General features: G+C 36.0%; 10 protein-coding genes across 10 annotated transcripts; 2 read left to right on the top strand and 8 right to left on the bottom strand.

The window, feature by feature from the left end:
• Positions 1-61: 61 nt before the first annotated feature.
• VCUG_00875 (uncharacterized protein) lies at positions 62-925 on the bottom strand (the record flags this gene model as incomplete). Its single annotated transcript, XM_008075704.1, has 1 exon — positions 62-925. One exon carries the CDS (start codon positions 923-925, stop codon positions 251-253), a length of 675 nt encoding a protein of 224 aa, XP_008073895.1. The 3' UTR covers positions 62-250.
• A 1,885-nt stretch (positions 926-2,810) lies between these two features.
• Positions 2,811-3,101, bottom strand: VCUG_00876 (uncharacterized protein; the record flags this gene model as incomplete). Its single annotated transcript, XM_008075705.1, has 1 exon — positions 2,811-3,101. The coding sequence occupies one exon, from the start codon at positions 3,099-3,101 to the stop codon at positions 2,835-2,837; it is 267 nt and encodes an 88-aa protein (XP_008073896.1). The 3' UTR covers positions 2,811-2,834.
• Positions 3,102-3,454: 353 nt separating this feature from the next.
• On the top strand, positions 3,455-6,051 carry VCUG_00877 (uncharacterized protein; the record flags this gene model as incomplete). The annotated part of the gene is made up of 1 exon (XM_008075706.1): positions 3,455-6,051. One exon carries the CDS (start codon positions 3,455-3,457, stop codon positions 5,930-5,932), a length of 2,478 nt encoding a protein of 825 aa, XP_008073897.1. The 3' UTR covers positions 5,933-6,051.
• A 1,751-nt stretch (positions 6,052-7,802) lies between these two features.
• VCUG_00878 (uncharacterized protein) lies at positions 7,803-8,746 on the top strand. The gene has a single exon (XM_008075707.1). It carries the CDS (start codon positions 7,849-7,851, stop codon positions 8,389-8,391), a length of 543 nt encoding a protein of 180 aa, XP_008073898.1. The 5' UTR covers positions 7,803-7,848; the 3' UTR covers positions 8,392-8,746.
• Positions 8,747-9,449: 703 nt separating this feature from the next.
• On the bottom strand, positions 9,450-10,136 carry VCUG_00879 (small GTP-binding protein domain; the record flags this gene model as incomplete). The annotated part of the gene is made up of 1 exon (XM_008075708.1): positions 9,450-10,136. The coding sequence occupies one exon, from the start codon at positions 10,134-10,136 to the stop codon at positions 9,474-9,476; it is 663 nt and encodes a 220-aa protein (XP_008073899.1). The 3' UTR covers positions 9,450-9,473.
• A 714-nt stretch (positions 10,137-10,850) lies between these two features.
• Positions 10,851-12,091, bottom strand: VCUG_00880 (tRNA dihydrouridine synthase A; the record flags this gene model as incomplete). The annotated part of the gene is made up of 1 exon (XM_008075709.1): positions 10,851-12,091. The coding sequence occupies one exon, from the start codon at positions 12,089-12,091 to the stop codon at positions 10,973-10,975; it is 1,119 nt and encodes a 372-aa protein (XP_008073900.1). The 3' UTR covers positions 10,851-10,972.
• Positions 12,092-13,075: 984 nt separating this feature from the next.
• On the bottom strand, positions 13,076-13,597 carry VCUG_00881 (uncharacterized protein; the record flags this gene model as incomplete). The annotated part of the gene is made up of 1 exon (XM_008075710.1): positions 13,076-13,597. The coding sequence occupies one exon, from the start codon at positions 13,595-13,597 to the stop codon at positions 13,076-13,078; it is 522 nt and encodes a 173-aa protein (XP_008073901.1).
• Positions 13,598-14,809: 1,212 nt separating this feature from the next.
• On the bottom strand, positions 14,810-16,156 carry VCUG_00882 (uncharacterized protein). The gene has a single exon (XM_008075711.1). It carries the CDS (start codon positions 15,809-15,811, stop codon positions 14,846-14,848), a length of 966 nt encoding a protein of 321 aa, XP_008073902.1. The 5' UTR covers positions 15,812-16,156; the 3' UTR covers positions 14,810-14,845.
• Positions 16,157-17,904: 1,748 nt separating this feature from the next.
• On the bottom strand, positions 17,905-19,434 carry VCUG_00883 (uncharacterized protein; the record flags this gene model as incomplete). Its single annotated transcript, XM_008075712.1, has 1 exon — positions 17,905-19,434. One exon carries the CDS (start codon positions 19,432-19,434, stop codon positions 17,905-17,907), a length of 1,530 nt encoding a protein of 509 aa, XP_008073903.1.
• Positions 19,435-19,572: 138 nt separating this feature from the next.
• On the bottom strand, positions 19,573-20,042 carry VCUG_00884 (uncharacterized protein). Its single transcript, XM_008075713.1, has one exon. It carries the CDS (start codon positions 19,987-19,989, stop codon positions 19,594-19,596), a length of 396 nt encoding a protein of 131 aa, XP_008073904.1. The 5' UTR covers positions 19,990-20,042; the 3' UTR covers positions 19,573-19,593.
• Positions 20,043-20,158: the final 116 nt, after the last annotated feature.

Consider the following 20,158-nt stretch of genomic DNA (forward strand, 5'->3'; position numbering starts at 1 on the left):
CAAATTGAATAATTTAACCTTATTCCTTTCTATTGTTTGTTTTTTAAATTTTGTTTAATTGTCACCTTGCACCAATCCTCTATACCAATCTTTAAATGATTTAAACACCGCGTCATGGGTAATTGAAGACTTCTTTAAGTTCATTCCATGGTGCATTACACCTATCAAGCGGTCAGGCACATCAATTCTACCATAAAATACCGATGAATATTCAATTTGCTGGCGAGCCACGATTCTATTATCTTTAGTACTAAAAGCTGAACTTCCTACCGTACTTACAACAGTAATTCACGACACATTCTTTGCATTTTGGCTTCTTTGGCAGGCATACGGTTTGCCCAAAGCCTACCATCACCTTATTAATTTCCTTCCATTCCCTCCTGTCATAGATTTGTTCAAGCTTGATTCTAGTCTCTTCCGGTGTCCTAGTTGTAACAATACCCAATCTATTAAATATTCTGTGCACGTGTGTATCCACGCCTATTCCAACAGTTTTATTGCACGCTATCTGCAAGTAAAGAAACGCTATTTTGTTGCCAACACCCGGCAACTTTATCAATGCATCATATTCGGTCGCCATTTTTTTATCCAGAAAGTACTCAGCTATTATTTTGATGTTCTTGGCTTTCTTTATGTAATAGTTGACAGCCTTGATCGACGAGCTGAGCTCATCAAGTGAAAGCAAACTGACGGTACGTGGGGAAATACCCTCGTTGTATTTCTTGACCAGCGATTCGTTAAGGTTATGAACCGTGGTGTATGTTGTCTGATCCCGTGTTTGCTGAGAAAGCATTAACATCACCAGTGTTCTGAACTTCTTATGCTCTTCGTCCTTTGTGAACGGTATACAAGAGCATCCCATCGTGTCTACCGGTGCAATTAGCGACTTTCTCTGCTCCTTTATCACTTGAAGAACCTCCTTCATTGGGGATTAACGGTGATTTTTTCGCGTATTAAAAATATCCGTACTTTACACGAATAGTTCAATTCTCCACATGTTCCTTCAATCAGTCGTTGCTGAATCTAGCTCTCAATTTATGACCGGTTCCGTTACTGCCTCTACTTCATACATGGTATTTTTGAGATATAAGACTTTTGACACCGAGTGGTGTGATGAACGAATATAAAAGTATATTAAGAGGAAGTATTCCGTGTTAAACCTTACATGATCTTCTTATGTAGTTTCTATGTAATATTTTGCTTCATGTTCCCTAATGTAGCATTTTCATAAACACTTGCCAGGTAAAATGACATGCAAGAGGATTGTGCGATGATGAGCGTATCAAACTCAAAATTCTGTATCAACGAACGATGAATTCGTTGTACAATTTATTATCTGAGGTATAGCAGCTTGAACGTGGTCTGATGTCTTTTTTCCCAGTATGAGTACAAAAACCTTTATTCAACTCTGCTTATCCGCTTTCAGTGTCAAATTGTGATAATCTTGGTTGACTCGGTACCATTATTTTGCAGATCACCTCATGCATCTTATAAACACAGAGGCCCAAATATAGTGCAGAAAACGGTAACCATCTGCAACTAGCTCTAAAACCATATATTGCCATCAAGTATACCAACGGTACAACAACAAATCTTTTGTCTTTAAATATGTGCTACAACTCTGCAAGTAAGTCCTAAAAGGCTCAATTATAATTACATTCCGTGCACAGCCTATGCCGAATAATTTCGTTTTTGAACAACACTTTGATTATTCTGAAACAACAGCTCGCAAAATAAACCATATTTTAACTACAACATCCAAAAATACAAAAATCTCTCGTGTAAAAAACATTCATTCATCTCAACCATATAATCCAGCATGATATACGTGTACATTTCCGAAAAGCCCTAATTGATAGATAAAACGATATAACTAAACAAAAAAATAATGAGCACTCTTAGATACAGGAATTTCTTGCTCTTATACTGTTCCATTGAAAAGCTGAGCAGAGTAAAATTTAAAGAAATGACCCCTTTATTACTAGCCTATCAAATTGCAAATCATCAGAAACTATTCGTTCATCACCATTCAGAACAGGTCAATGAAAACTATTCATCACTTGATTTCGAAAATGGTCGCTGCTATCCACGCGTCCACCTCTACGAGACCGAACACCGCTAAAACACAAAGTTAAATAAACCAACGAATACACCACGCCGACACTATAACATAAATATCGCGCAAACAACGACAATACCACGCAATAACCGGATTAAACCGTATAATATGCATAGACCTTGTAGCAAACACATGCTCTATCCTACTTTCAGGATTTTTACATTCTCCTAGGGGTAAAATTTTTGCTACGTTTTAAATGCCAAAACAAATATTTTTGGTGAGCTGAACCATTTGGTTATCAAAACCTGATCGACCGGTGTTCGGATCATCTACACACGGTTAATGATGCGTGTCATGATGTTGCTGTGTGAGGTGATAAATAAATAACTCTTTGTAGAACAATTAATGATGCATGTCTTAGCTGCGCTTCTGATTCGCCCTCTTCATCATCAGCGGATTATAAAATACGATACGACTGAAAAATGGTGTTTGACACCCTGAAATGCATTTTTTGTCCCTTTACCGATGATTTGAAAACCTCTGCACCGTGATATTCAAAACACGTGACAACGATCCGACACGCACATAATTGACAGCAATGTCCAAGCTACTTTAGAAATCATATTCTACCATATTAGAGGGGACTAAGAAAGGACATTTGCGCTGGCATTTCATAAAACGGGTGATACGCACGAAAAAACGTACAAATGGTGCATTTAAAAGGAACCACCTATGATACATGAATCAAAAAGGGAAATGAACAGTACTTTACTCTTTATAAACCATAACTTTTCTCAGCATGCTGCTCGTTCTTATCTAGCTTCTCTAGTTTCGAAATATACTCCTGGATACTTGACTCAACACACGATATGGTCTGCTCAACTTCCTGGAACATCTCATTTAACAATCTAATTTCGTATTCGTCACCACCATTGTATCTCTTAATCTTATTTTGTACATCTTTCCTCTCCTCAACGTAGTACTCATGCTCCTTCTTCAACCTGTCCAACGCGCTGGTGAAGATCTGCCGCTTTTTTACCATTCCCTGGGTTCAAAATTTTTATGTCGATATGTTTTGTTTTACACGGCTGTACAGCGACACAGTGCAACGGTAATGTCCTTCTGTGACAGAAAAAACAGCTCGACAAATAAATTGGCGACTTGCACAATAAAACAGGAGAACGTGTTTTTAGTGATTGGCTGTTTAAGAAACGGACAGACAAGCGAAAAGTATCAAATTTCCCAACAATGCCGCCTAGCATTAAAGTGATTGCTCAACCAACATGAAGATTGTTTATGATCCACGTGGTTTCAAGGCTTTAGCTCATCATAACTTCTAACACACGAATGTTTCAAAATAAGAAAAAAGTAAAAAGATGGATCGTTCGGAGCGGCATGCACATAAAAGCATTTAAAATGGACATTAAGCCACGGCAGTTTCTCTTCATTGATCGCACGCTTTATCTGCTCACTCATAGTGCCATACACATAATTGATTTCAAGGGCGATATAAAACCTGACATACCGCTGCAAAACGCGGTATTGAGAAAGACGAAGAAGAGAGGGCCGCACAAAAATGACATTGCAATAAGGGGAACGGACAAGAACAAAAGAAAACACGTGATAACCGACATGCACACCGGCGGCAAAGCGATTAATATAGCAGTGAAAAATATAAAAGTAGTGGGAAAATATATTTTGGTACAAAGTGCTGATGACTATATGTATTACGTTAAGATTGGCGAAACTGATCTTACAAGATATTGTATGAAGGTTGAGAAGGTTGTATACGACGGAAAGATGTACTTCATTAATGATAATTGCATATTTGAGACAAATGTAACGAAGTTAAGGGAATATCCGAGGGTGATTCTGGTTTTTCCTGGCAAAATTGACAACTTAGAAATCATAGACGGCAAATTACTATTCTTTGCGAACAGAAGAGCGTTCTTGGCTGAAAAAACAGGGTTTGATTACGAACAACATATTTCTGGTGTTCGTACCGGAAACGATAGTCGCACCACCTATGAACTAAACGGTGAACAGCAGGAGGGCGCCACGAACAAAAAAGGATGTGGTATCTTTAATTTTGTTGAAATTGGTGCGCTAAGTGAACTAGAGTTCACACATACTGCGAATAACAAACGATTCGTACTATTAGTTACTGAGGATAGCATCATAGTTTTCTCTTATAACACGGAAGCAGTTGTGCTAAAACGACCTGATGATTTCCATCAAGCCGTACTCGTCAAATCGTATGTTTTGATCTTCTCGCACAAAGTTCTCATTTACAACGCGATCGACGGCACATTAATCAAAGAAATAGCGTTGACCGCTTTCAGTGCAGTGTATGATGAGATAAGTGACAGTTTAGTGATGTATAACAGCGTGCTATTTTGTGCCCACATCTCTGATTTACTCAATGGATCCGATAAGGAGGTTGAACAAATTAATCTTACGGATGGCAAGGAGCAGAACAAAGGGAAATTGAATCGAAGTGCTCAGAATCGAGAGGAACAGTTCGTTGAAGAGAAGAATATTGCCAACAACCATATGAATAGCGAGGAATCTATCGGTTGTCTGATGAATGAACAAGTAGAAAACGATCGAATTGAGGATAGAGATGGATCTGTGAAATGTTTGAATAGCGATAAAAAGACTTCAAGCGCTGTCATGAAAGAAACAAACGATGATTTTATCGCAGAGAATAAGGACAGGCTTCATAGGGAAACAAATACTCAAAAGAAGACCCATTTTGACGCTTTGATAGAACACAAGCTATTCAAGTTCGCTTACCCAATCAATCCAAGGCAAACATTTCTGCATTACAGCAGATGTGCGTACAAATCGCAGAATGTTTTGAAAGCGCTTTTCTTCTACGCACAGACAGCCAAAAAGTATTCGTTTAACAGATCAAATGTTATAGAACTGTGCCAACAAAGAAAAAAAATAGATCTTATGACATACAAAGTAGTATTGGAATGCGATATAGCAGACAATATGCGAGTAACAGTAAGCGATTTGATATATTTCCTATGTATAAGAAGTGTTTTCATGAAGAAAGAGATAAATTATCTCTTTTATCTGTTCTGCATCTTAAAAATGAGGAAGCACCAAAGAAATCTTCTCAGATTTGCGATTGAAAATGAACTGCGAATCAAACTGCTGGACAGAATTGATCATGACGAGCTGCTCAACGGTAAAGTTGAACAGGAAAAGGCAGATAGAAAAGATCAAGCGTGCAATATGGAAATGGATGAGTTGCCGATCCAGGGAGAGAGCACCAAAGACACGTCATCTGCGGCATTTCTATCGGTAAAACCGCTGAATGAACACACTTCAGCTGAGAAAAAGGGGAATCGATTCTTGATAACCAAACAGCTGTCCAAAAAATTGGTATTGCAGTACTGGAAGATTCACAGACCTGAGAAAGCAGTCCTTTATTACTTCACCACTGAGAAATACAGAAAATGTACGCGCATACTTCTAAAAACATATCACAAAATACCACAACTTCAACACTTACTCTTTCAAACCCTACTATTTACTAAAATACCAAACGTGTCCGTGCTCAAGCTCTATGACCTGTATTTCCCTGACCTACTAATGCTTCTAACAAAACATGAAGCGTTAGAAAGCCTGGTTCTTTATTTCAAGCATGTTATTGATCCACTCAAAAACTCACAAGTAATTTTGAAAAGCGTGCAGCGAATGGATGCAAATGAATGTGAAATGATTGTGAGTATCGTTAATGACATGGAAATGAACGAAAGTATGAGTGATTTTAGGGAAACATTAGAATTTGTGTGTAATGAGCGAAAGGAGATGAAAGGTAGTATATTTAAATGCAGTGGAAAGATCATCAATCCATGAAAGATATTCCAACAGTTTGGTACGTCTGAAAGAGTATCATGTATGATTGGTGACGAATCGATGTTCACTTTACACAAATAAGGGATCGAAGCAATTTGCCGATGAAATGTGACATCTCGCTAGTAAAATCATTTGTTGTATTTTGAAGCATTTGGATGTATCCTTACGCATGAACCAAATATTGAATAGGGTGTGGTAGGTGCTAAATCACAGCGCAGGTACATTCACGCCATCTTTCTATTCAAGGTACCAGTCATTTTCACATCATAATCTTTCTTTTTATATGATGAGCCGCGACATGTAAAAGTACGTCAAACAGATTCCGTTAATAATTTTTTAACGTGTTCTCTGCCATCAATCAATTTACGAATATATTTGTGTATTCATTCCATAATTTTTACCAACACCTATAGATATGAGGAATATGCGGCTGTTCATAGCAGTAGAAAATGCAGCATCAAGAACAGAAGCACTAGTCGTGTTGCATAACCAAACGAGAAGCTGACATAAAATTGCTACCTTGTAGAAGGATATTTAATTCTTACGATTGGCCCCTTGTTAAAAATATTACCTCCCTATGTCAGCAATAAAATAACCTTTCTACAGCAATGATTGTTACAATGTAAGTAACATTTTCCGTTTCTAAACTCAGATCTCGACAGTCACTGAAAGTTCCTGTAAACAATTCTGATCGAGACTATTATTATACCCGCAGTAAAAACTATTACAGTTTGTCATTATCTATGCTTTTCTTGTTACGTTCAAAACACCATTTTATTGCTTGATCAGCTGAAAAAATGATTTTGCTGCTCACTACATCACAAATTAAAATAATTTGACTTAAAGGAGTACGTTGTTATCATTTGATGTAAACTTATGTTTAAGCCTTATTTCAATGCTATAGGGCATAGCACTGCTGTTCTAACACAAGTATCTTAAGTACGCACTTAAAATTTAATTTGTATCACCGTAAAGTATAAATTACCATTTCTCATGTTCACATCGGCTAAAACATTTTTCAACTAGCAAAATTCAGAAGAATCCTGGTAAATAATCTAAAAATAACAGCGCACCGTTAAACCACTGTCTTATACGAAATAATTCTTTACCACAATTTGGAATTTAAACAAAGGAAGTGATAGTAACTCGCATAATGCACCACTCTAACGATACATACCTGTATATAGGGCGCAAAATAAATTATTATTAAATATATTAGAGCATACAAACATTGTTTGTTAAAATGTTTGGTTCTATCGATAAATACTTCAGAAGTGTGTTCCGTAGCATATCTAAAGATTTTGATTGGCCATATTACGAAGTATCTGTGATATTTCAAATCGTTTACCCGCTTACTACACGGGCATGGTTTTAAAATGATAAATTGCGAATTCAACAAATGTTAAAAAAGGATTATTTGTTCTTGAAAAAGGAGAGATTAGAAGAAAAAAATTTTGCAGGATTACTTCACAATCTTGGACCAGTAAAACGTTGTACGCTGGTTTGTATGCGAATGGCCGTGCTGTCACCACGCGATTTTAATTAATAATTAAATTCTGCCCAAGAAAAAATTAATTAGCCGGTTAAAGCATGTCTTCAAAAGTGTAATTGACAAATAAACAGTGCAAACCACAGCAGATAGGACGATAATAGGTTGCTAGCTCATGTATCGTATTGTATTACAGATAGTGCGTACCATGAGACAGTGAATGTAGATCTCAAGCGAATCTGATACTCCTTAAATATGTGTGTTTTACCTATTAATCACATATTTTTGATCTTTATAGCAGTGTTAGTGCCTATGATGTAAGATTCGTGCTTTATATTTCAGATAAATGGTAACCTGTTATCAGCAATTTATCTCCATACGGTCAAATTAAAAAGGAGAGGATAAAAAACTCTTTCTTTTTCAATCCATGCCTCTCAACCTCGAGAAAATAGAAAAGACGATCACGTCAATGGATCGCACCTACGATGCCAATTTTGGTGAATGGATCCGGAACGAGGAAAACTGCAAAATAATAGCTTACCATCTAAAAAAGTACATAATGGATTATCCGGCCCACGATTTTGTGGTTGTATTGAAGTGGATTGTAAAGGACTGGACGTTGCGTAGCATAATAATACTCACCAAAATGATGATTATCACGGATTTAGAGGAATCCCTCGAAAGGAAGATGGATATTTTGCAAGGACTCATTTTTACGTGGAACCCTGTATTTATAGCTGAGTTTGTGGTGAGTGTTAGCAGAATGCTCAGCAACACCACCAAGAAGACGTTTGTCCTCGGGTTATTTGAAGAGTTTGAAAAGGAGCGGATAAAACTAGTGGTGGAGCAGATGGGAAATAAAATAGAGGACGGTATTAAGGCCGTGCTCATGAGGAGTATGAGTGACAGTAATAGAAAAAAGAGAAGTGTTAAAAGAAAGCGATTGCTTGAGGCTTATAACATCTTATAATAGAGTATGTTGAGTGCAATGAACGCTGTGATGAGAACGGTCTATGTGCTATATCAACGTATACATCAGCCCTTTTACATCTATCACACAACACGGATGTGTTGGTCAGTGCCGGTTTCTGTGCGTATCACGAGGCAAATGCGTTTCAGAACTGAATCAAAGAAGTACACGTTTGCACAACCTGCGTTAAGTTGTTAATAGAGCAATGGTTGGTTGTTGACAGTACTTTATATACCACATTTATGATATGGTCCCTCTACGCTCCTATTATTTGATAAATTTGCCACACAATTAAATCCTTGGTGATGATTTTTGTTTGTTATATTGTGTTTTTGACGCCAATAATAAATTATTTCAGGATGGTAGATTCAAGGGCTGTGTGACACGGTACAAGCTCTTGGTGGTCAAACGAGCAATTTATTGTTCTTTCTATTAACGATGATGAGGTGGTGAATTATTTGATAAGTACCAAGAGCATCTTTTTTCCACGAGAAATAAGTCTATATTTATCTTCACGCACCAGCAACGTCCAAAAAAAACATACTTTTCTGGTTCACTGGAGTTGACCATGGCCATTAGTCCCTGCTTCATGGAATATTAAGCGTATTCGTATTGTATGATAGATTATTGCCAATAAATTTGTTTCACGGCAAAACAAGGTAATCGTGGTGAGTAGCATTCAATAACCGGGATATTGCGCTAAAATACTTGCTAGTTATTAGAACGTGTCCTTTCAATACGCCATTTAATTAATTTAACACGATAAATCCTCTGTAAAATACACGAATGTAATTAAAAATGCATTATATTCCGCAAATAAACAATATGTCAGGTAATTACGAAAAAACGAAGTAACATTGTAGATTGGCATAAAACCAAAATATGTTTGAGTAATATGTCCGTATACAAACCGTTTTACACAAAATTTAATAAAAATTGCGATTAAATGACTTAGGAAATCAGTGGCACATAAAACAAAATTAAAAAAAGCACATGTATGCCTGATCGGGCAGCCTACCGATACAAATAATGGCGCAGATCAGGCTGTCAATGGCGAATCAATCAAACATCATTTAATTATCTTATGAATTGTCATCTGGCAGCTGCATATTCTGCGCCTTGTGCACAGCATCCATAACACGTTGCGACTCGTATATGGTTTCGGGGTCTAACACAACATCAGGTGGCTGCAAATTAATATTCTCCACAAATTGCAGGTCCTCAATGCCAGTGAGCTTTCTAGCAGCAACAAGGAAAGGCACCTCAAAATGGTGGTTGCTCTTGGCCGATATATCAACATAACAGGTAATGTCTCGGCTGAGATGCTCCCTGATGTATTTCTGATTCACTTTCCTGTCTTTTAGATCAATTTTGTTACCACACACTATCACCGGTATGTTATTGTTGTTCTGGGTAGTGAGCAGACGCAGCTTGCGCAACCAAGTCTCTACGTTTCGGAACGTAATACGGGAAGTCACGTCAAACATTATGATTGCTGCGCTAGCACCAATGTAATACACATCATTAAGCTGAGCATACATCTCCTGACCCGCTGTATCCCACACTTGAAACGATATTTCAGTATCGTAATTCGTCTTAAATGTCACGTCGCGCACGTCTACACCAATTGTGGCGATGTACTCTCTTCTGAACGAGCCCTCTTTTACCCTCTGAAGATATGTCGTCTTACCTGTACCACCATCTCCTATTAATATTAACTTGTATTGATTGAATTGCTGGGCCATTTCTAGGGGTGAAACGAAAATATTTTTTAAAAATAAATTACAAAAAGAAATAAAATTGGGAACGTATGGTTTTAATCCTGCACAGTGAAAAATGGTTGATGGCATCGAAGTAAAATGCCTAGATAAACAAATAAGAAAACAAAATTCAAAATCTAGCTATTTGATTTGACCTTTCTTTACATGAACAGTTCATTTATTTACCAGTAGAACTCCTGGTAACAAATAATTACGTCAAACGTTTAACTTCAATTTAGCTGTTTTAGCACCGTTTTGTCTGCACAGAAATTGCAATGAGAGTTCTAGACAGGATAGCGCCATAGAGCGGGTGCAATCTACGAGTGAATGACGTTGAAGGCATAAAATAACATCGATCTGGTAAAACATTGTTTAAAAATACAGAAAAAAAGATAAAAAGAGTCAAAAATACTTAGCTGTTCGAAATATTATTCTACAGGAGATGAAACAAAGCATTCTCAACAATATAAACATTTTTAACACGTAGTAACCGGATGGTTAGGCCGAATGCACCTATTACATAGAAAACAAAATTATCCTCGCTTTAAAAATGATACAGTACGGATATTAAACACATAAATTATCAAGGCTCGTAGAACTAAGCTAGTACTCACAGTATGCAAACAAAATCATCAATATTAACATGTAACAGTAATCGCAAAAAGCAATTCACTCATTGCCAACCGCATTTAGAAAAGACACCAGATTAAATATTTATTATAATGTACGACAGGCATTTCAGCATGTCAAACGTAGAGAAAGACCTATTTTATGACATATGCAATGAATTACATCAACATGAAGTTTTAAATTAAACTCGTTCATTGGTTCAACACATTCTTTACGCATTGCATTATTTCATCTTTGCATGCGCTAACAGCTACTTTTCTGCCCACTAACATGCTCAAAAGGGTTTTAAAACATTTTGTTCCTCTTTTGCCTCTAAAAATATTCATCAATGGCACAACATCACATGATTTTATACTTTTGTTCTGATCTAGCGTATCAAGATACGTTTTTATAATGTGGTAATAATCTATTTGTCCTTCAGAGCCATTGCTCTCATTTGTCGAACTTAATGAATCGCTCTGCTCAACTTCGTTCTTTTCACCTTCTTCTGTTCCATGACAAGTTTTTAAATTTGCTGAGTCTGTGTTAACATCACTTAAATAGTCTTGGCAGGCACAATCCTCTCCGACAGGAGACTTGTCATCCCCACAGGCTATTTTACCACGTATTCTTATGTCCTCAAACACGAAGACATTCTTTACAGCAGCTCTTCCTAACATAACACCATCCAGTCCATCCCCATCATCCAAGCTCTTTACACCGCCATTCAAATGCACCTTCAAACATGGCATCATGCGCTTAAGTGCACGCACAAATTCATAGTTGAGCATAGGAATGTTCCTATTCTCTTTTGGCGACAGCCCTTTTAACCAACATTTCCGAGCATGCACATAGAAATCTCTACATTTCGTATTACCTGCCACTTTTTCAACGAATTTGTGGAAAAATGCAAAAGTATCGTTTTCATCCACTCCAATTCTACATTTAACAGATAATACAGTGTTTGCAACATTGTATACTTCGTTAATAATGTCTATTACCAACTGTACGTCCAGCATCAAAGAGGCTCCAAACTGTCCTTGGGTTACCTTCGGTGACGGACAACCCAAATTGAGATTGAACATGCGAAAATTTGTTTGCTTAATTACTTTCAAGACTGCAAGACTGATTTTCTTCGGATTGTTTCCTCCCAATTGTATGATAGTGAGCGGATCATACGTTCCTATCCGTGTTTGGTACCCATCATTGTTCAAAATATACTCAGCTGATAGCATTTCTGTAAATAAATAGACATCGGATGAAATGATCCGGATCAAAGACCGGAATTGTGGTGTTGTGACTTTCAACATTGGTGCCAAGCTTAATATCATGAGGGTGACTTAAAAACAGCAGTTATATGTGATAAATTAGGAAAATTAAAAGGAATACGATACGATAGAGCGACAGACCGTTTAATATTCATGGTGAAGAATTATTATGAACGGTAAAATTTAGTGGTAGGTAGTAAACAGCATTATATATGGAGCAAAATCAAAATTGCTATAATATGGCGCTTATGAAAGTTAAGATGCAATAATACGATGCAAGTATTTATGTTCTTCTGTAGCAGAACAAACAAGATACTTGTTTGATTCATAGCCATTATAATTTATGGCTGGATTTAGTAATTGTGGAATGGCCCAAACCAGAAACTTAATGAAAAAAATACGGATAGTGGCATCTTTAAAGATAATAGATTACAAAAAACAATGAAAAACGAGTATGATTGTATAGATCGTTTTATGTTACGAGTCATAATTCACAGATTTTGATGATGGCTCCGTATGTACGCTTTCGTTAGCAGAGAACAGATTTATTTCCAAAGCCGTTGATTAAAGCTTTAATTGATCTTCAATTTTTGTAAGAAACTGGTTTTGTACACTTTCATTAGCAAAATGCTGTTAATACTGCTTTGACAGGCCGACCTGTTCGGAAAATATGGTTGTTCTTTATTCGGTAATTATTGATTTTGTAACCATGAAACAGTTGGTAGAAAGTAATGACCTGATGTTGCAGTTATATTCAAAAGCGCTGTCTTAACATACTATCCATTCATACACACATTTTTGAAAAACGGGATAGCGCAGCTAGTCGCTCAATAAAACAACGCAAAAATTAATAAAATCAAGCGCAATGACAAATTGTACTTCGGTATAGGAGTGTGATTGGTATAAATTGGTAAAAAAGGAAGTGAATCAAATACGTGAGTAGATGGTAAAAATATCACATAAACTGGCAGCGATGATCAACATTAATATTAAAGAATTATTAAACATGTTTATATACAAGAATAGCGATGCTTCGTAACACCTGGGTTACTCCTTGGTGAATATATCAAATAAACTAAAAAATAAAAATACGCCTACCACACCAAATAGCATCGATAGGAACCAACCAGGAAGTGTTTCTATTGTTTTGGTAAATTTTACATAAAAGTACAAAAATGGCAAAAGTATATAAGCACAGATTCTCGTGAATAAATTGTTGGGATATGCTTGTTTGTGAGACATCCATTTCTTCTCATTTACAACTTGTTTTAGTTCCTCAAATGAATACACGTTCAGCTTGTAAAAACGGTCTTTTTCATGGACTGTGAATGCTGGAAACGTCGTTGTAAACAAACAAAGCCCGAGATAAACATCTTTGTATGGGTTTAATGTATAGATTGGAATGTCAAGTTCGGGTAATCTTCTTTCTATTGCTGTACACAGCGTGCATCTCAGGTTTTCTCTTTCAATATAGTGAAATATTAAGAAGGTTTCCGCGGAGTGGAAGGCATCCACTGTTAGAGACGGGTAAGTTTGATGAGATAGCAGTAAATAAAGCAAAATATTCATTTGTTGGGGTTGGGAACATAAACATGTGAGAATATGCGTTATAAATTAAATAATTTATGTTTTTGTGTGATTCAGGCCAATTTGACATAATGATGCATGAATACAGTACAAAATGCCGGAAATCGTTCATACTTATAGAATACGACTTTTTGTACATATGAAGCTAAAATATTAAACATTATCAACTGTACAATTCAAATTTACAGGCGTTGATGTAAATACATATGAAAACATTTTGAAGTTTCTGTTGTCATGTTGAGAAAATGCATTGAAGAATGAGCTTTATGATTGTTGTATACTATGTCGTTTTTCTGATCCATGTTTATCTATGATATTCGACAAATATCGAAGTTGGTGGTTTCGTTGGTATCATTACAATGATGATTGCTGGTTGGTTACTGCTGAGGATTTCAAACAATAAACCATGTTTTTACAGCAATGATGTTAAAGCATAGGTTAGTGTGCCGGATCACGAGCAGTTGCAAATAAAAAGCGCAGATGTTACAAAACGGGATTCAATTTATACTACACAAATAAGCTGTGATATCATTTAGTTCCGTATGATAAGTAATTCAGTTAAATAAATATTTACATTATTTTAAGTTGATATAGATTAACATCAGAACTAAATGGTCCATTAACTAACAACGTAGCCATCGTATGTCTCAGCGGACCAGAAAAAGATGTTTGCTAGGATGGTATTGAGTGTAAGGTGATAAACAAATACGTTTAGTTAAAAAGGGTTTATTGATGGAACAAAAAATTTAACTGTGTGATTTTAAGTAAAAAAGTATAAACTAATGTGTTAACCACACAATGTACCACTAAGCTCTGTTCATTGTTAAAAATTAGGACGGTTATGTTTTTAATCTTCTGCCGTGTCTGGCAGTACCTCTAATCCAACATTGTATCAGCAATAAAAGACAGGATTGCTGCTCAGATTTGACAGTTGAACTCTTCGGCTATTCTTGCGAAATATGGATGTGATGTGAATATCTGAATGAAAGCAACATGCAATAATAGCAACTTAGGTTAATCGCTGTTTACCATTATCGATATTGTTTGACTACAACTCCTTATTTGATTGAGATGACACTAAACAAGCAGCTTTTCTTGTCTATTATCTATTGCTTCTTGTACCATGGATGAATACGAAGTAATAACTTATTTTATCAAGAGAGATACAAACAAGAGGTGATAAGATCTCTCAAGCGTATAAATAGGTTTATTTATTTAGAATTACATACATCAAAATTCGTAGTAAAATTTTTCTTCAAATACATTAACATTGACGTAGACACTTGCGAATAGAATTTTAAGTTCAGTATACTCCCAATCAAGCTCGTTAAGACTCTGAAGAAACAGCAACACGTCATTGAAGTCTCGGCTAAGGATTTCTTTTCTCAGATTTACTATCAAAGAAACAGCAAAATATATCACAAAGAGCTCATAGTTACTTGTGGCAAGCATCGAGTCCAGGAACAAAAGATAGTACTCTATTTTAAACTCTCGTACAAACAAGCAATTGAACCATCGAAAGGCAAACATATGCAGTTCGAGCCCAATATTGATGATATGCGTGTATAAAATGGGATCTACCATTCGAAGTATCTTCTTGAATTTCTTTATGGCCTTTGTAATGCCCTGTTGCCCATCCACGAAGTAGTCCTGAAATGTATCAAGTAATTTTGAGAACGTGGCGTACACGGTGGACTCAACGAAAAATTCGTTCTTATAGATCTCTATGAGCGGAATTAGCAGGTCCGCCATTCCTTGCACATATCCGATGGCTGGTCGGCGTTTTGCAACGACTTTCAAAATGTTAGCATAAATAAATTGAAGTGATATGTTGTTGTACACTAGATGCTGGCTTGGTATCCGATCAACATCAATTTCTATTTGCTTGGCTATCTTCCTATCAATGTCAACTTTGAACTGCATATGAGACACATAACAGCTGCTACTTCCAGAAATTTCGTTTACATTAAGGATTTTCTGGAAGTACACATTGTTATTTTCGATTATTTCTTTGTGATATGTGCTGTTTTGCAAAGAATTTACCTCGAAAAGCAATCGATATATCTTATTGCGGTGGTGATGTGGAACACCACACCATGTGTACTGTCGCAACTTCTTCAAATCAATCATTGGAGAGTTAAGCGCATTTTCAATGAGAACATCCTTATTCTTAAGGTCCGCGGGATTGTACAACATACCAAAGGGTAGCTCCGTATTTTATTTTATTTATTTGAAACTTGCATATTCGCACGTGGAGTGAGAAATAAAAAGGAGAAATGAGAAGAAAATATGTCATTCCGTTTGTATATAATATAGTTAGAATGCATATTTTGAAGGCAGTTTTATGCGTTGAATTCGCAAGCAGTTCATGAATAATAACATATATTTTTTTCGTAAAATAACATTCTAAAAAACTACAAGCTCATCTGATCGCCCTCTGTAATTCATTTAACACATTTTTGTCCAATTTCTCTCTGTGGAATTCAATTAATATACTAGAACATAAGTTTTCACCTCCTTGGTAACAGAAAAACAACGAGTCTCTTTCTTGGACTATTAAGGGTATGCTGTCTTTGATTCGTACAAAACAGTTCACTGGATTACAATCCTGTTTAACATGTTATAAAACATCTGTACCGCACGAACTACAGTCAGAGTGCAATATTTCTTGAACAGTGGTGATTTCGACATATATGATGACAATATGTACGTAAATCCAATCAGGAGCCCTGCAAGCTGCCTTTAATTCGAAGTATCTACCATCATAACCACACTTATAAGTTCCGATCCTGCTCTTACACCGATAGCCTTATCAGTATGCCTTTTTCTCATTTGCTTAAATAGAATAGCTCGAGCTTTACGGTTACTTTTGAATCTTAGTATGCTATTGGTCCCGAGTAGTCAAATAATCAGACTAATACGCATCATCCTTGAATCCATAGCTCAAATCCTTTCGTTTCAGAGAAAAATTTGATCAATAAATGCTTGATAGCGATGTACACATGGTTGTAATGCGCAAATATGAACAATGGTGGCAAACATGCACGTTCCTTCGTTGACTCATATAAGCGTTGTGTATACGAAAATAGATGCTTTTTCAACAAAAAATATGTCTATTTATCTTTTGTATAACATTAGCTGCGCTATTTCTGTTTATAAAACAAAAAAAGTGTTCTTTCCATTCAATGATACTTTCTTCTTTTCATATGTCGTATTATGTTTTTTTTTATTGTTTAAGATTCTATGGTAGGGGTTAATTAATTAGCTACTATTCGGTGATCGTGTAATTTTGATGTTGTTAGCAGATAACAATTGAGGGCGTTTCGGTAAGAGTGAGTTGTACAACAACTTTTGACTCTTCATTCAGTGCAAATACATGAAACAAAATCTTTTATTTTTCTCAAAGGGTCAAATAATTTATTCCACATAACTGACCAATCAGCTTCCAGGTTGTATTTTTATTTATATAATGATGATGAAAATATTTCACAAGTGCAACAGTAATATTAACATGCCAACCATGAATTACGCGACACTTCCTCTCATGAGCACTTTGAGGAATTTTTCTTCTCAGATCTGCAGATAAATGTGATCCGTGGCAATTTAACATCCAGTCAGGAAAGCGTATTCGATGCTCAACTTATTGTTATTATTCCCAGAAGAGATGCCATATTGTTTCTCTCTCATACCTTTTATAGAACGACCAATTTCTCCTGTCAATATCTGTCAGGCAATAGACAAACATGAATGTGCCAACACGTATTTAATTAACGCAGCTCATTAGTTGCAGAATTAACAGCAACAATTTTCTAAAACAACAAAGGTGAATTGATAAAATTAGCAAATCTCAAACTGCTTGTCACGCTTCTACTGGTGCATTACAGCTAGACTATCTCACAGCACACTGCACGAATCGCTTTCTTAGAAGACATGTCATTCGTAGTATGTTCGAATAGATCACAACATCATACCAACTCTTACTTTTGGTAAATACTTCATTACTGTTAACATGACCGTGCAGTGATCTCAACACAAGCGGTTTTAAATCGCTTTACGAATTAACAAAGACCTTAATTGTTTAAATCAACAAATTTTCTGCAGCAATGGCGTTGATCATGTGCAAGAGACACAATCCATTGTGTTTAGATTGACAGCATCATTCATTCATGCTGTTACATGTCATTAATATGTTGTAGATTGCTTGAATACCATGAACAATGAGACCTGAGATCATTACAATTATAAAAAATAAACAATCAGCACCAGAATATCGAAAAATAACTTAACTTTTACTTATAAAGCTCGAAAATGGTTTGTTCTTCATTGCACTCATCTGACCACTCGCATCGTTCCTTAAGAGATTTACATCTCGACGAAAAAAACTCACGGAGAATATGCGCCTCTTCTTCAGAAATGTGAAAACTCTTATAACAGAACACAAGTACATCAAGCTGTTTGAACGTCTCAAAAATATTTTTGATCAAGTTATTTAGCAGTTCTGGCGAACTTTCAGACGACACCTGATTGTCTTTTGAAAGTATTGCTATTACATCAATCACCAGTTTCTTAATGTCAGCGAAAGCTTCAAAATCTTGACACAACATAAGTTTGATTAGTTCTTCATAAGTTGAATCTACGCTAACATGAAGAGTGTGAAGTTTAAGATGCACCACATTCTTACTCTCCATCAAATTCTGTTCATTTGCGTCAACTTTTGCAGGTTGGCATTTATCATAATTTTGATTGGCGAGGCTATCAAATGATGACTGAATGGATCTACCATCTATGCGAAATTCTTTTAGCATTTTTAAAGGTTCTATCGACCTCACCAGTTCATAAATGGTCAACTCAGAACTAACAAGGAGTTTTTCTATTGGACCTTTCAAATTGCTTAGTTGTCTATGTAGAATTCTTGGACCAAAATACCGATTCGCAATACAAATTTCAAGATGTTTCAACATTTCCAGCTCAGTTATCATTTTCAAGAGTTTTTCATCTAAATACAAGTGCCGGATTATTAGTGTTTCCAACTTTCGCATTTGTATTTCACTGGTTGACCCACTACTTAGCTTATTATATATACCGCCAGCATCAATTTCTAAAACTTTAAGGGCGGCAAAGTCTAGGTTCAATAAATTAGAAGCATCACAAGTTTTCAGAGAATGTCCATGCGTAACACAAATTAATACTAAATGCTTAAGTTCATTTCGGTTAATTTCCTTTAAAAAACTGACAGCGAGCTTTAGATCAAAAATGTCAATTGATAAATATTCTGGTGTAGTACCATAACACCGAAAAGACGAGAGCAGCCGATCGCAGTTCATCTTACCTAATGTTAAATACCGTAGACCACCTACTATTTGGTCACTAGGCATAACATTCGCATATTCACCCATGTTTACCGCCAGATTGCGTAATTTTACGCACTTATTTATATTGACTTGGATTTTTATCATTTGTTTATGTGCCGGAGGCGATATATGAGTATAAAACCTCCCGCACCTATTGAAACAGATATTCTCATATGATTCTCCAAAAGTCACCTCAATTTGTTTACATTGTTGCACAGTTTGCACAGTATCCTTGGAAATGAGAAAAGTACATCCAATAAACATCAGACTTTGCAGTTTCATGTTACTCACTTTCTCTAAGAATTCATCTGTTACAAACATATGCTTCACTTTAAGTGTTCGCAATTTTGGAATTTTTTCGAAATTTAGAAAATTCTGTAACATGTTATAAGATTCACCGATCCGAATTACATATTCATGCGTCAAGTCTAGAATATATAAATCGGTAACAAAATCAAATTGCTGCATTATATTAACAAGATCCACATCAGATAAATTTCTTGACCATTTATGAACAACAATTGTCAAATTCACACGTTTGAATCGTTTTAAAATATGTTTTGCTTTTTCAATGCTTGATTTGTCAATCAAAATCTTCAATCCCTCCCTCGGCTCTGCATTACCTTCCTATTGAGCAGAAAAGTATAAGCTGAACTTCTCTGCCTCGTAGACAAATTGTATTGTCTTTGAAAACTCGTGATGGAAGGTTTGCAAGCCCTTGTATTTTTTCCTTGTTGCCCTCTCCAAAAGTGTCTTACAATCTGACAAGAGAAGACGTTCCACAATGTGGGCACACCTGAGATCCAAGTGTTCTTCAGGTTCATCCAGTAAGTGCTCAAGATCATACCTAAGTTCTTCTTCTGCGTACACATATTCTGAACCGTCATCATCCTCTCCACCATCTATGTTGGCACATAACAATTGATGAATCAACAACAAGTTACTGAAAAAAATCATGGGATCCACAGAATTCTTTCCTTTTATAGTTTTAAATTTGCAAAAATGATAAGGAAATTCATTCATATCGGCACGTGCTTTTTGTTCATCTCATATGGTTGTTGGTCATGTGATTAGAGGAGAATGCTAGTATTAAATTATGAATTTTTTTTACACTAATAATAATGATGCACACATTTTTACAAGTTTAGTGTGTTCTTTTCTTGTTTATGGCATCGATCACACAAAATAGGTC

The sequence above is a fragment of the Vavraia culicis genome, assembly GCF_000192795.1.
Source record: "Vavraia culicis subsp. floridensis unplaced genomic scaffold supercont1.11, whole genome shotgun sequence".
In the NCBI taxonomy this organism is placed as follows: domain Eukaryota; kingdom Fungi; phylum Microsporidia; family Pleistophoridae; genus Vavraia; species Vavraia culicis.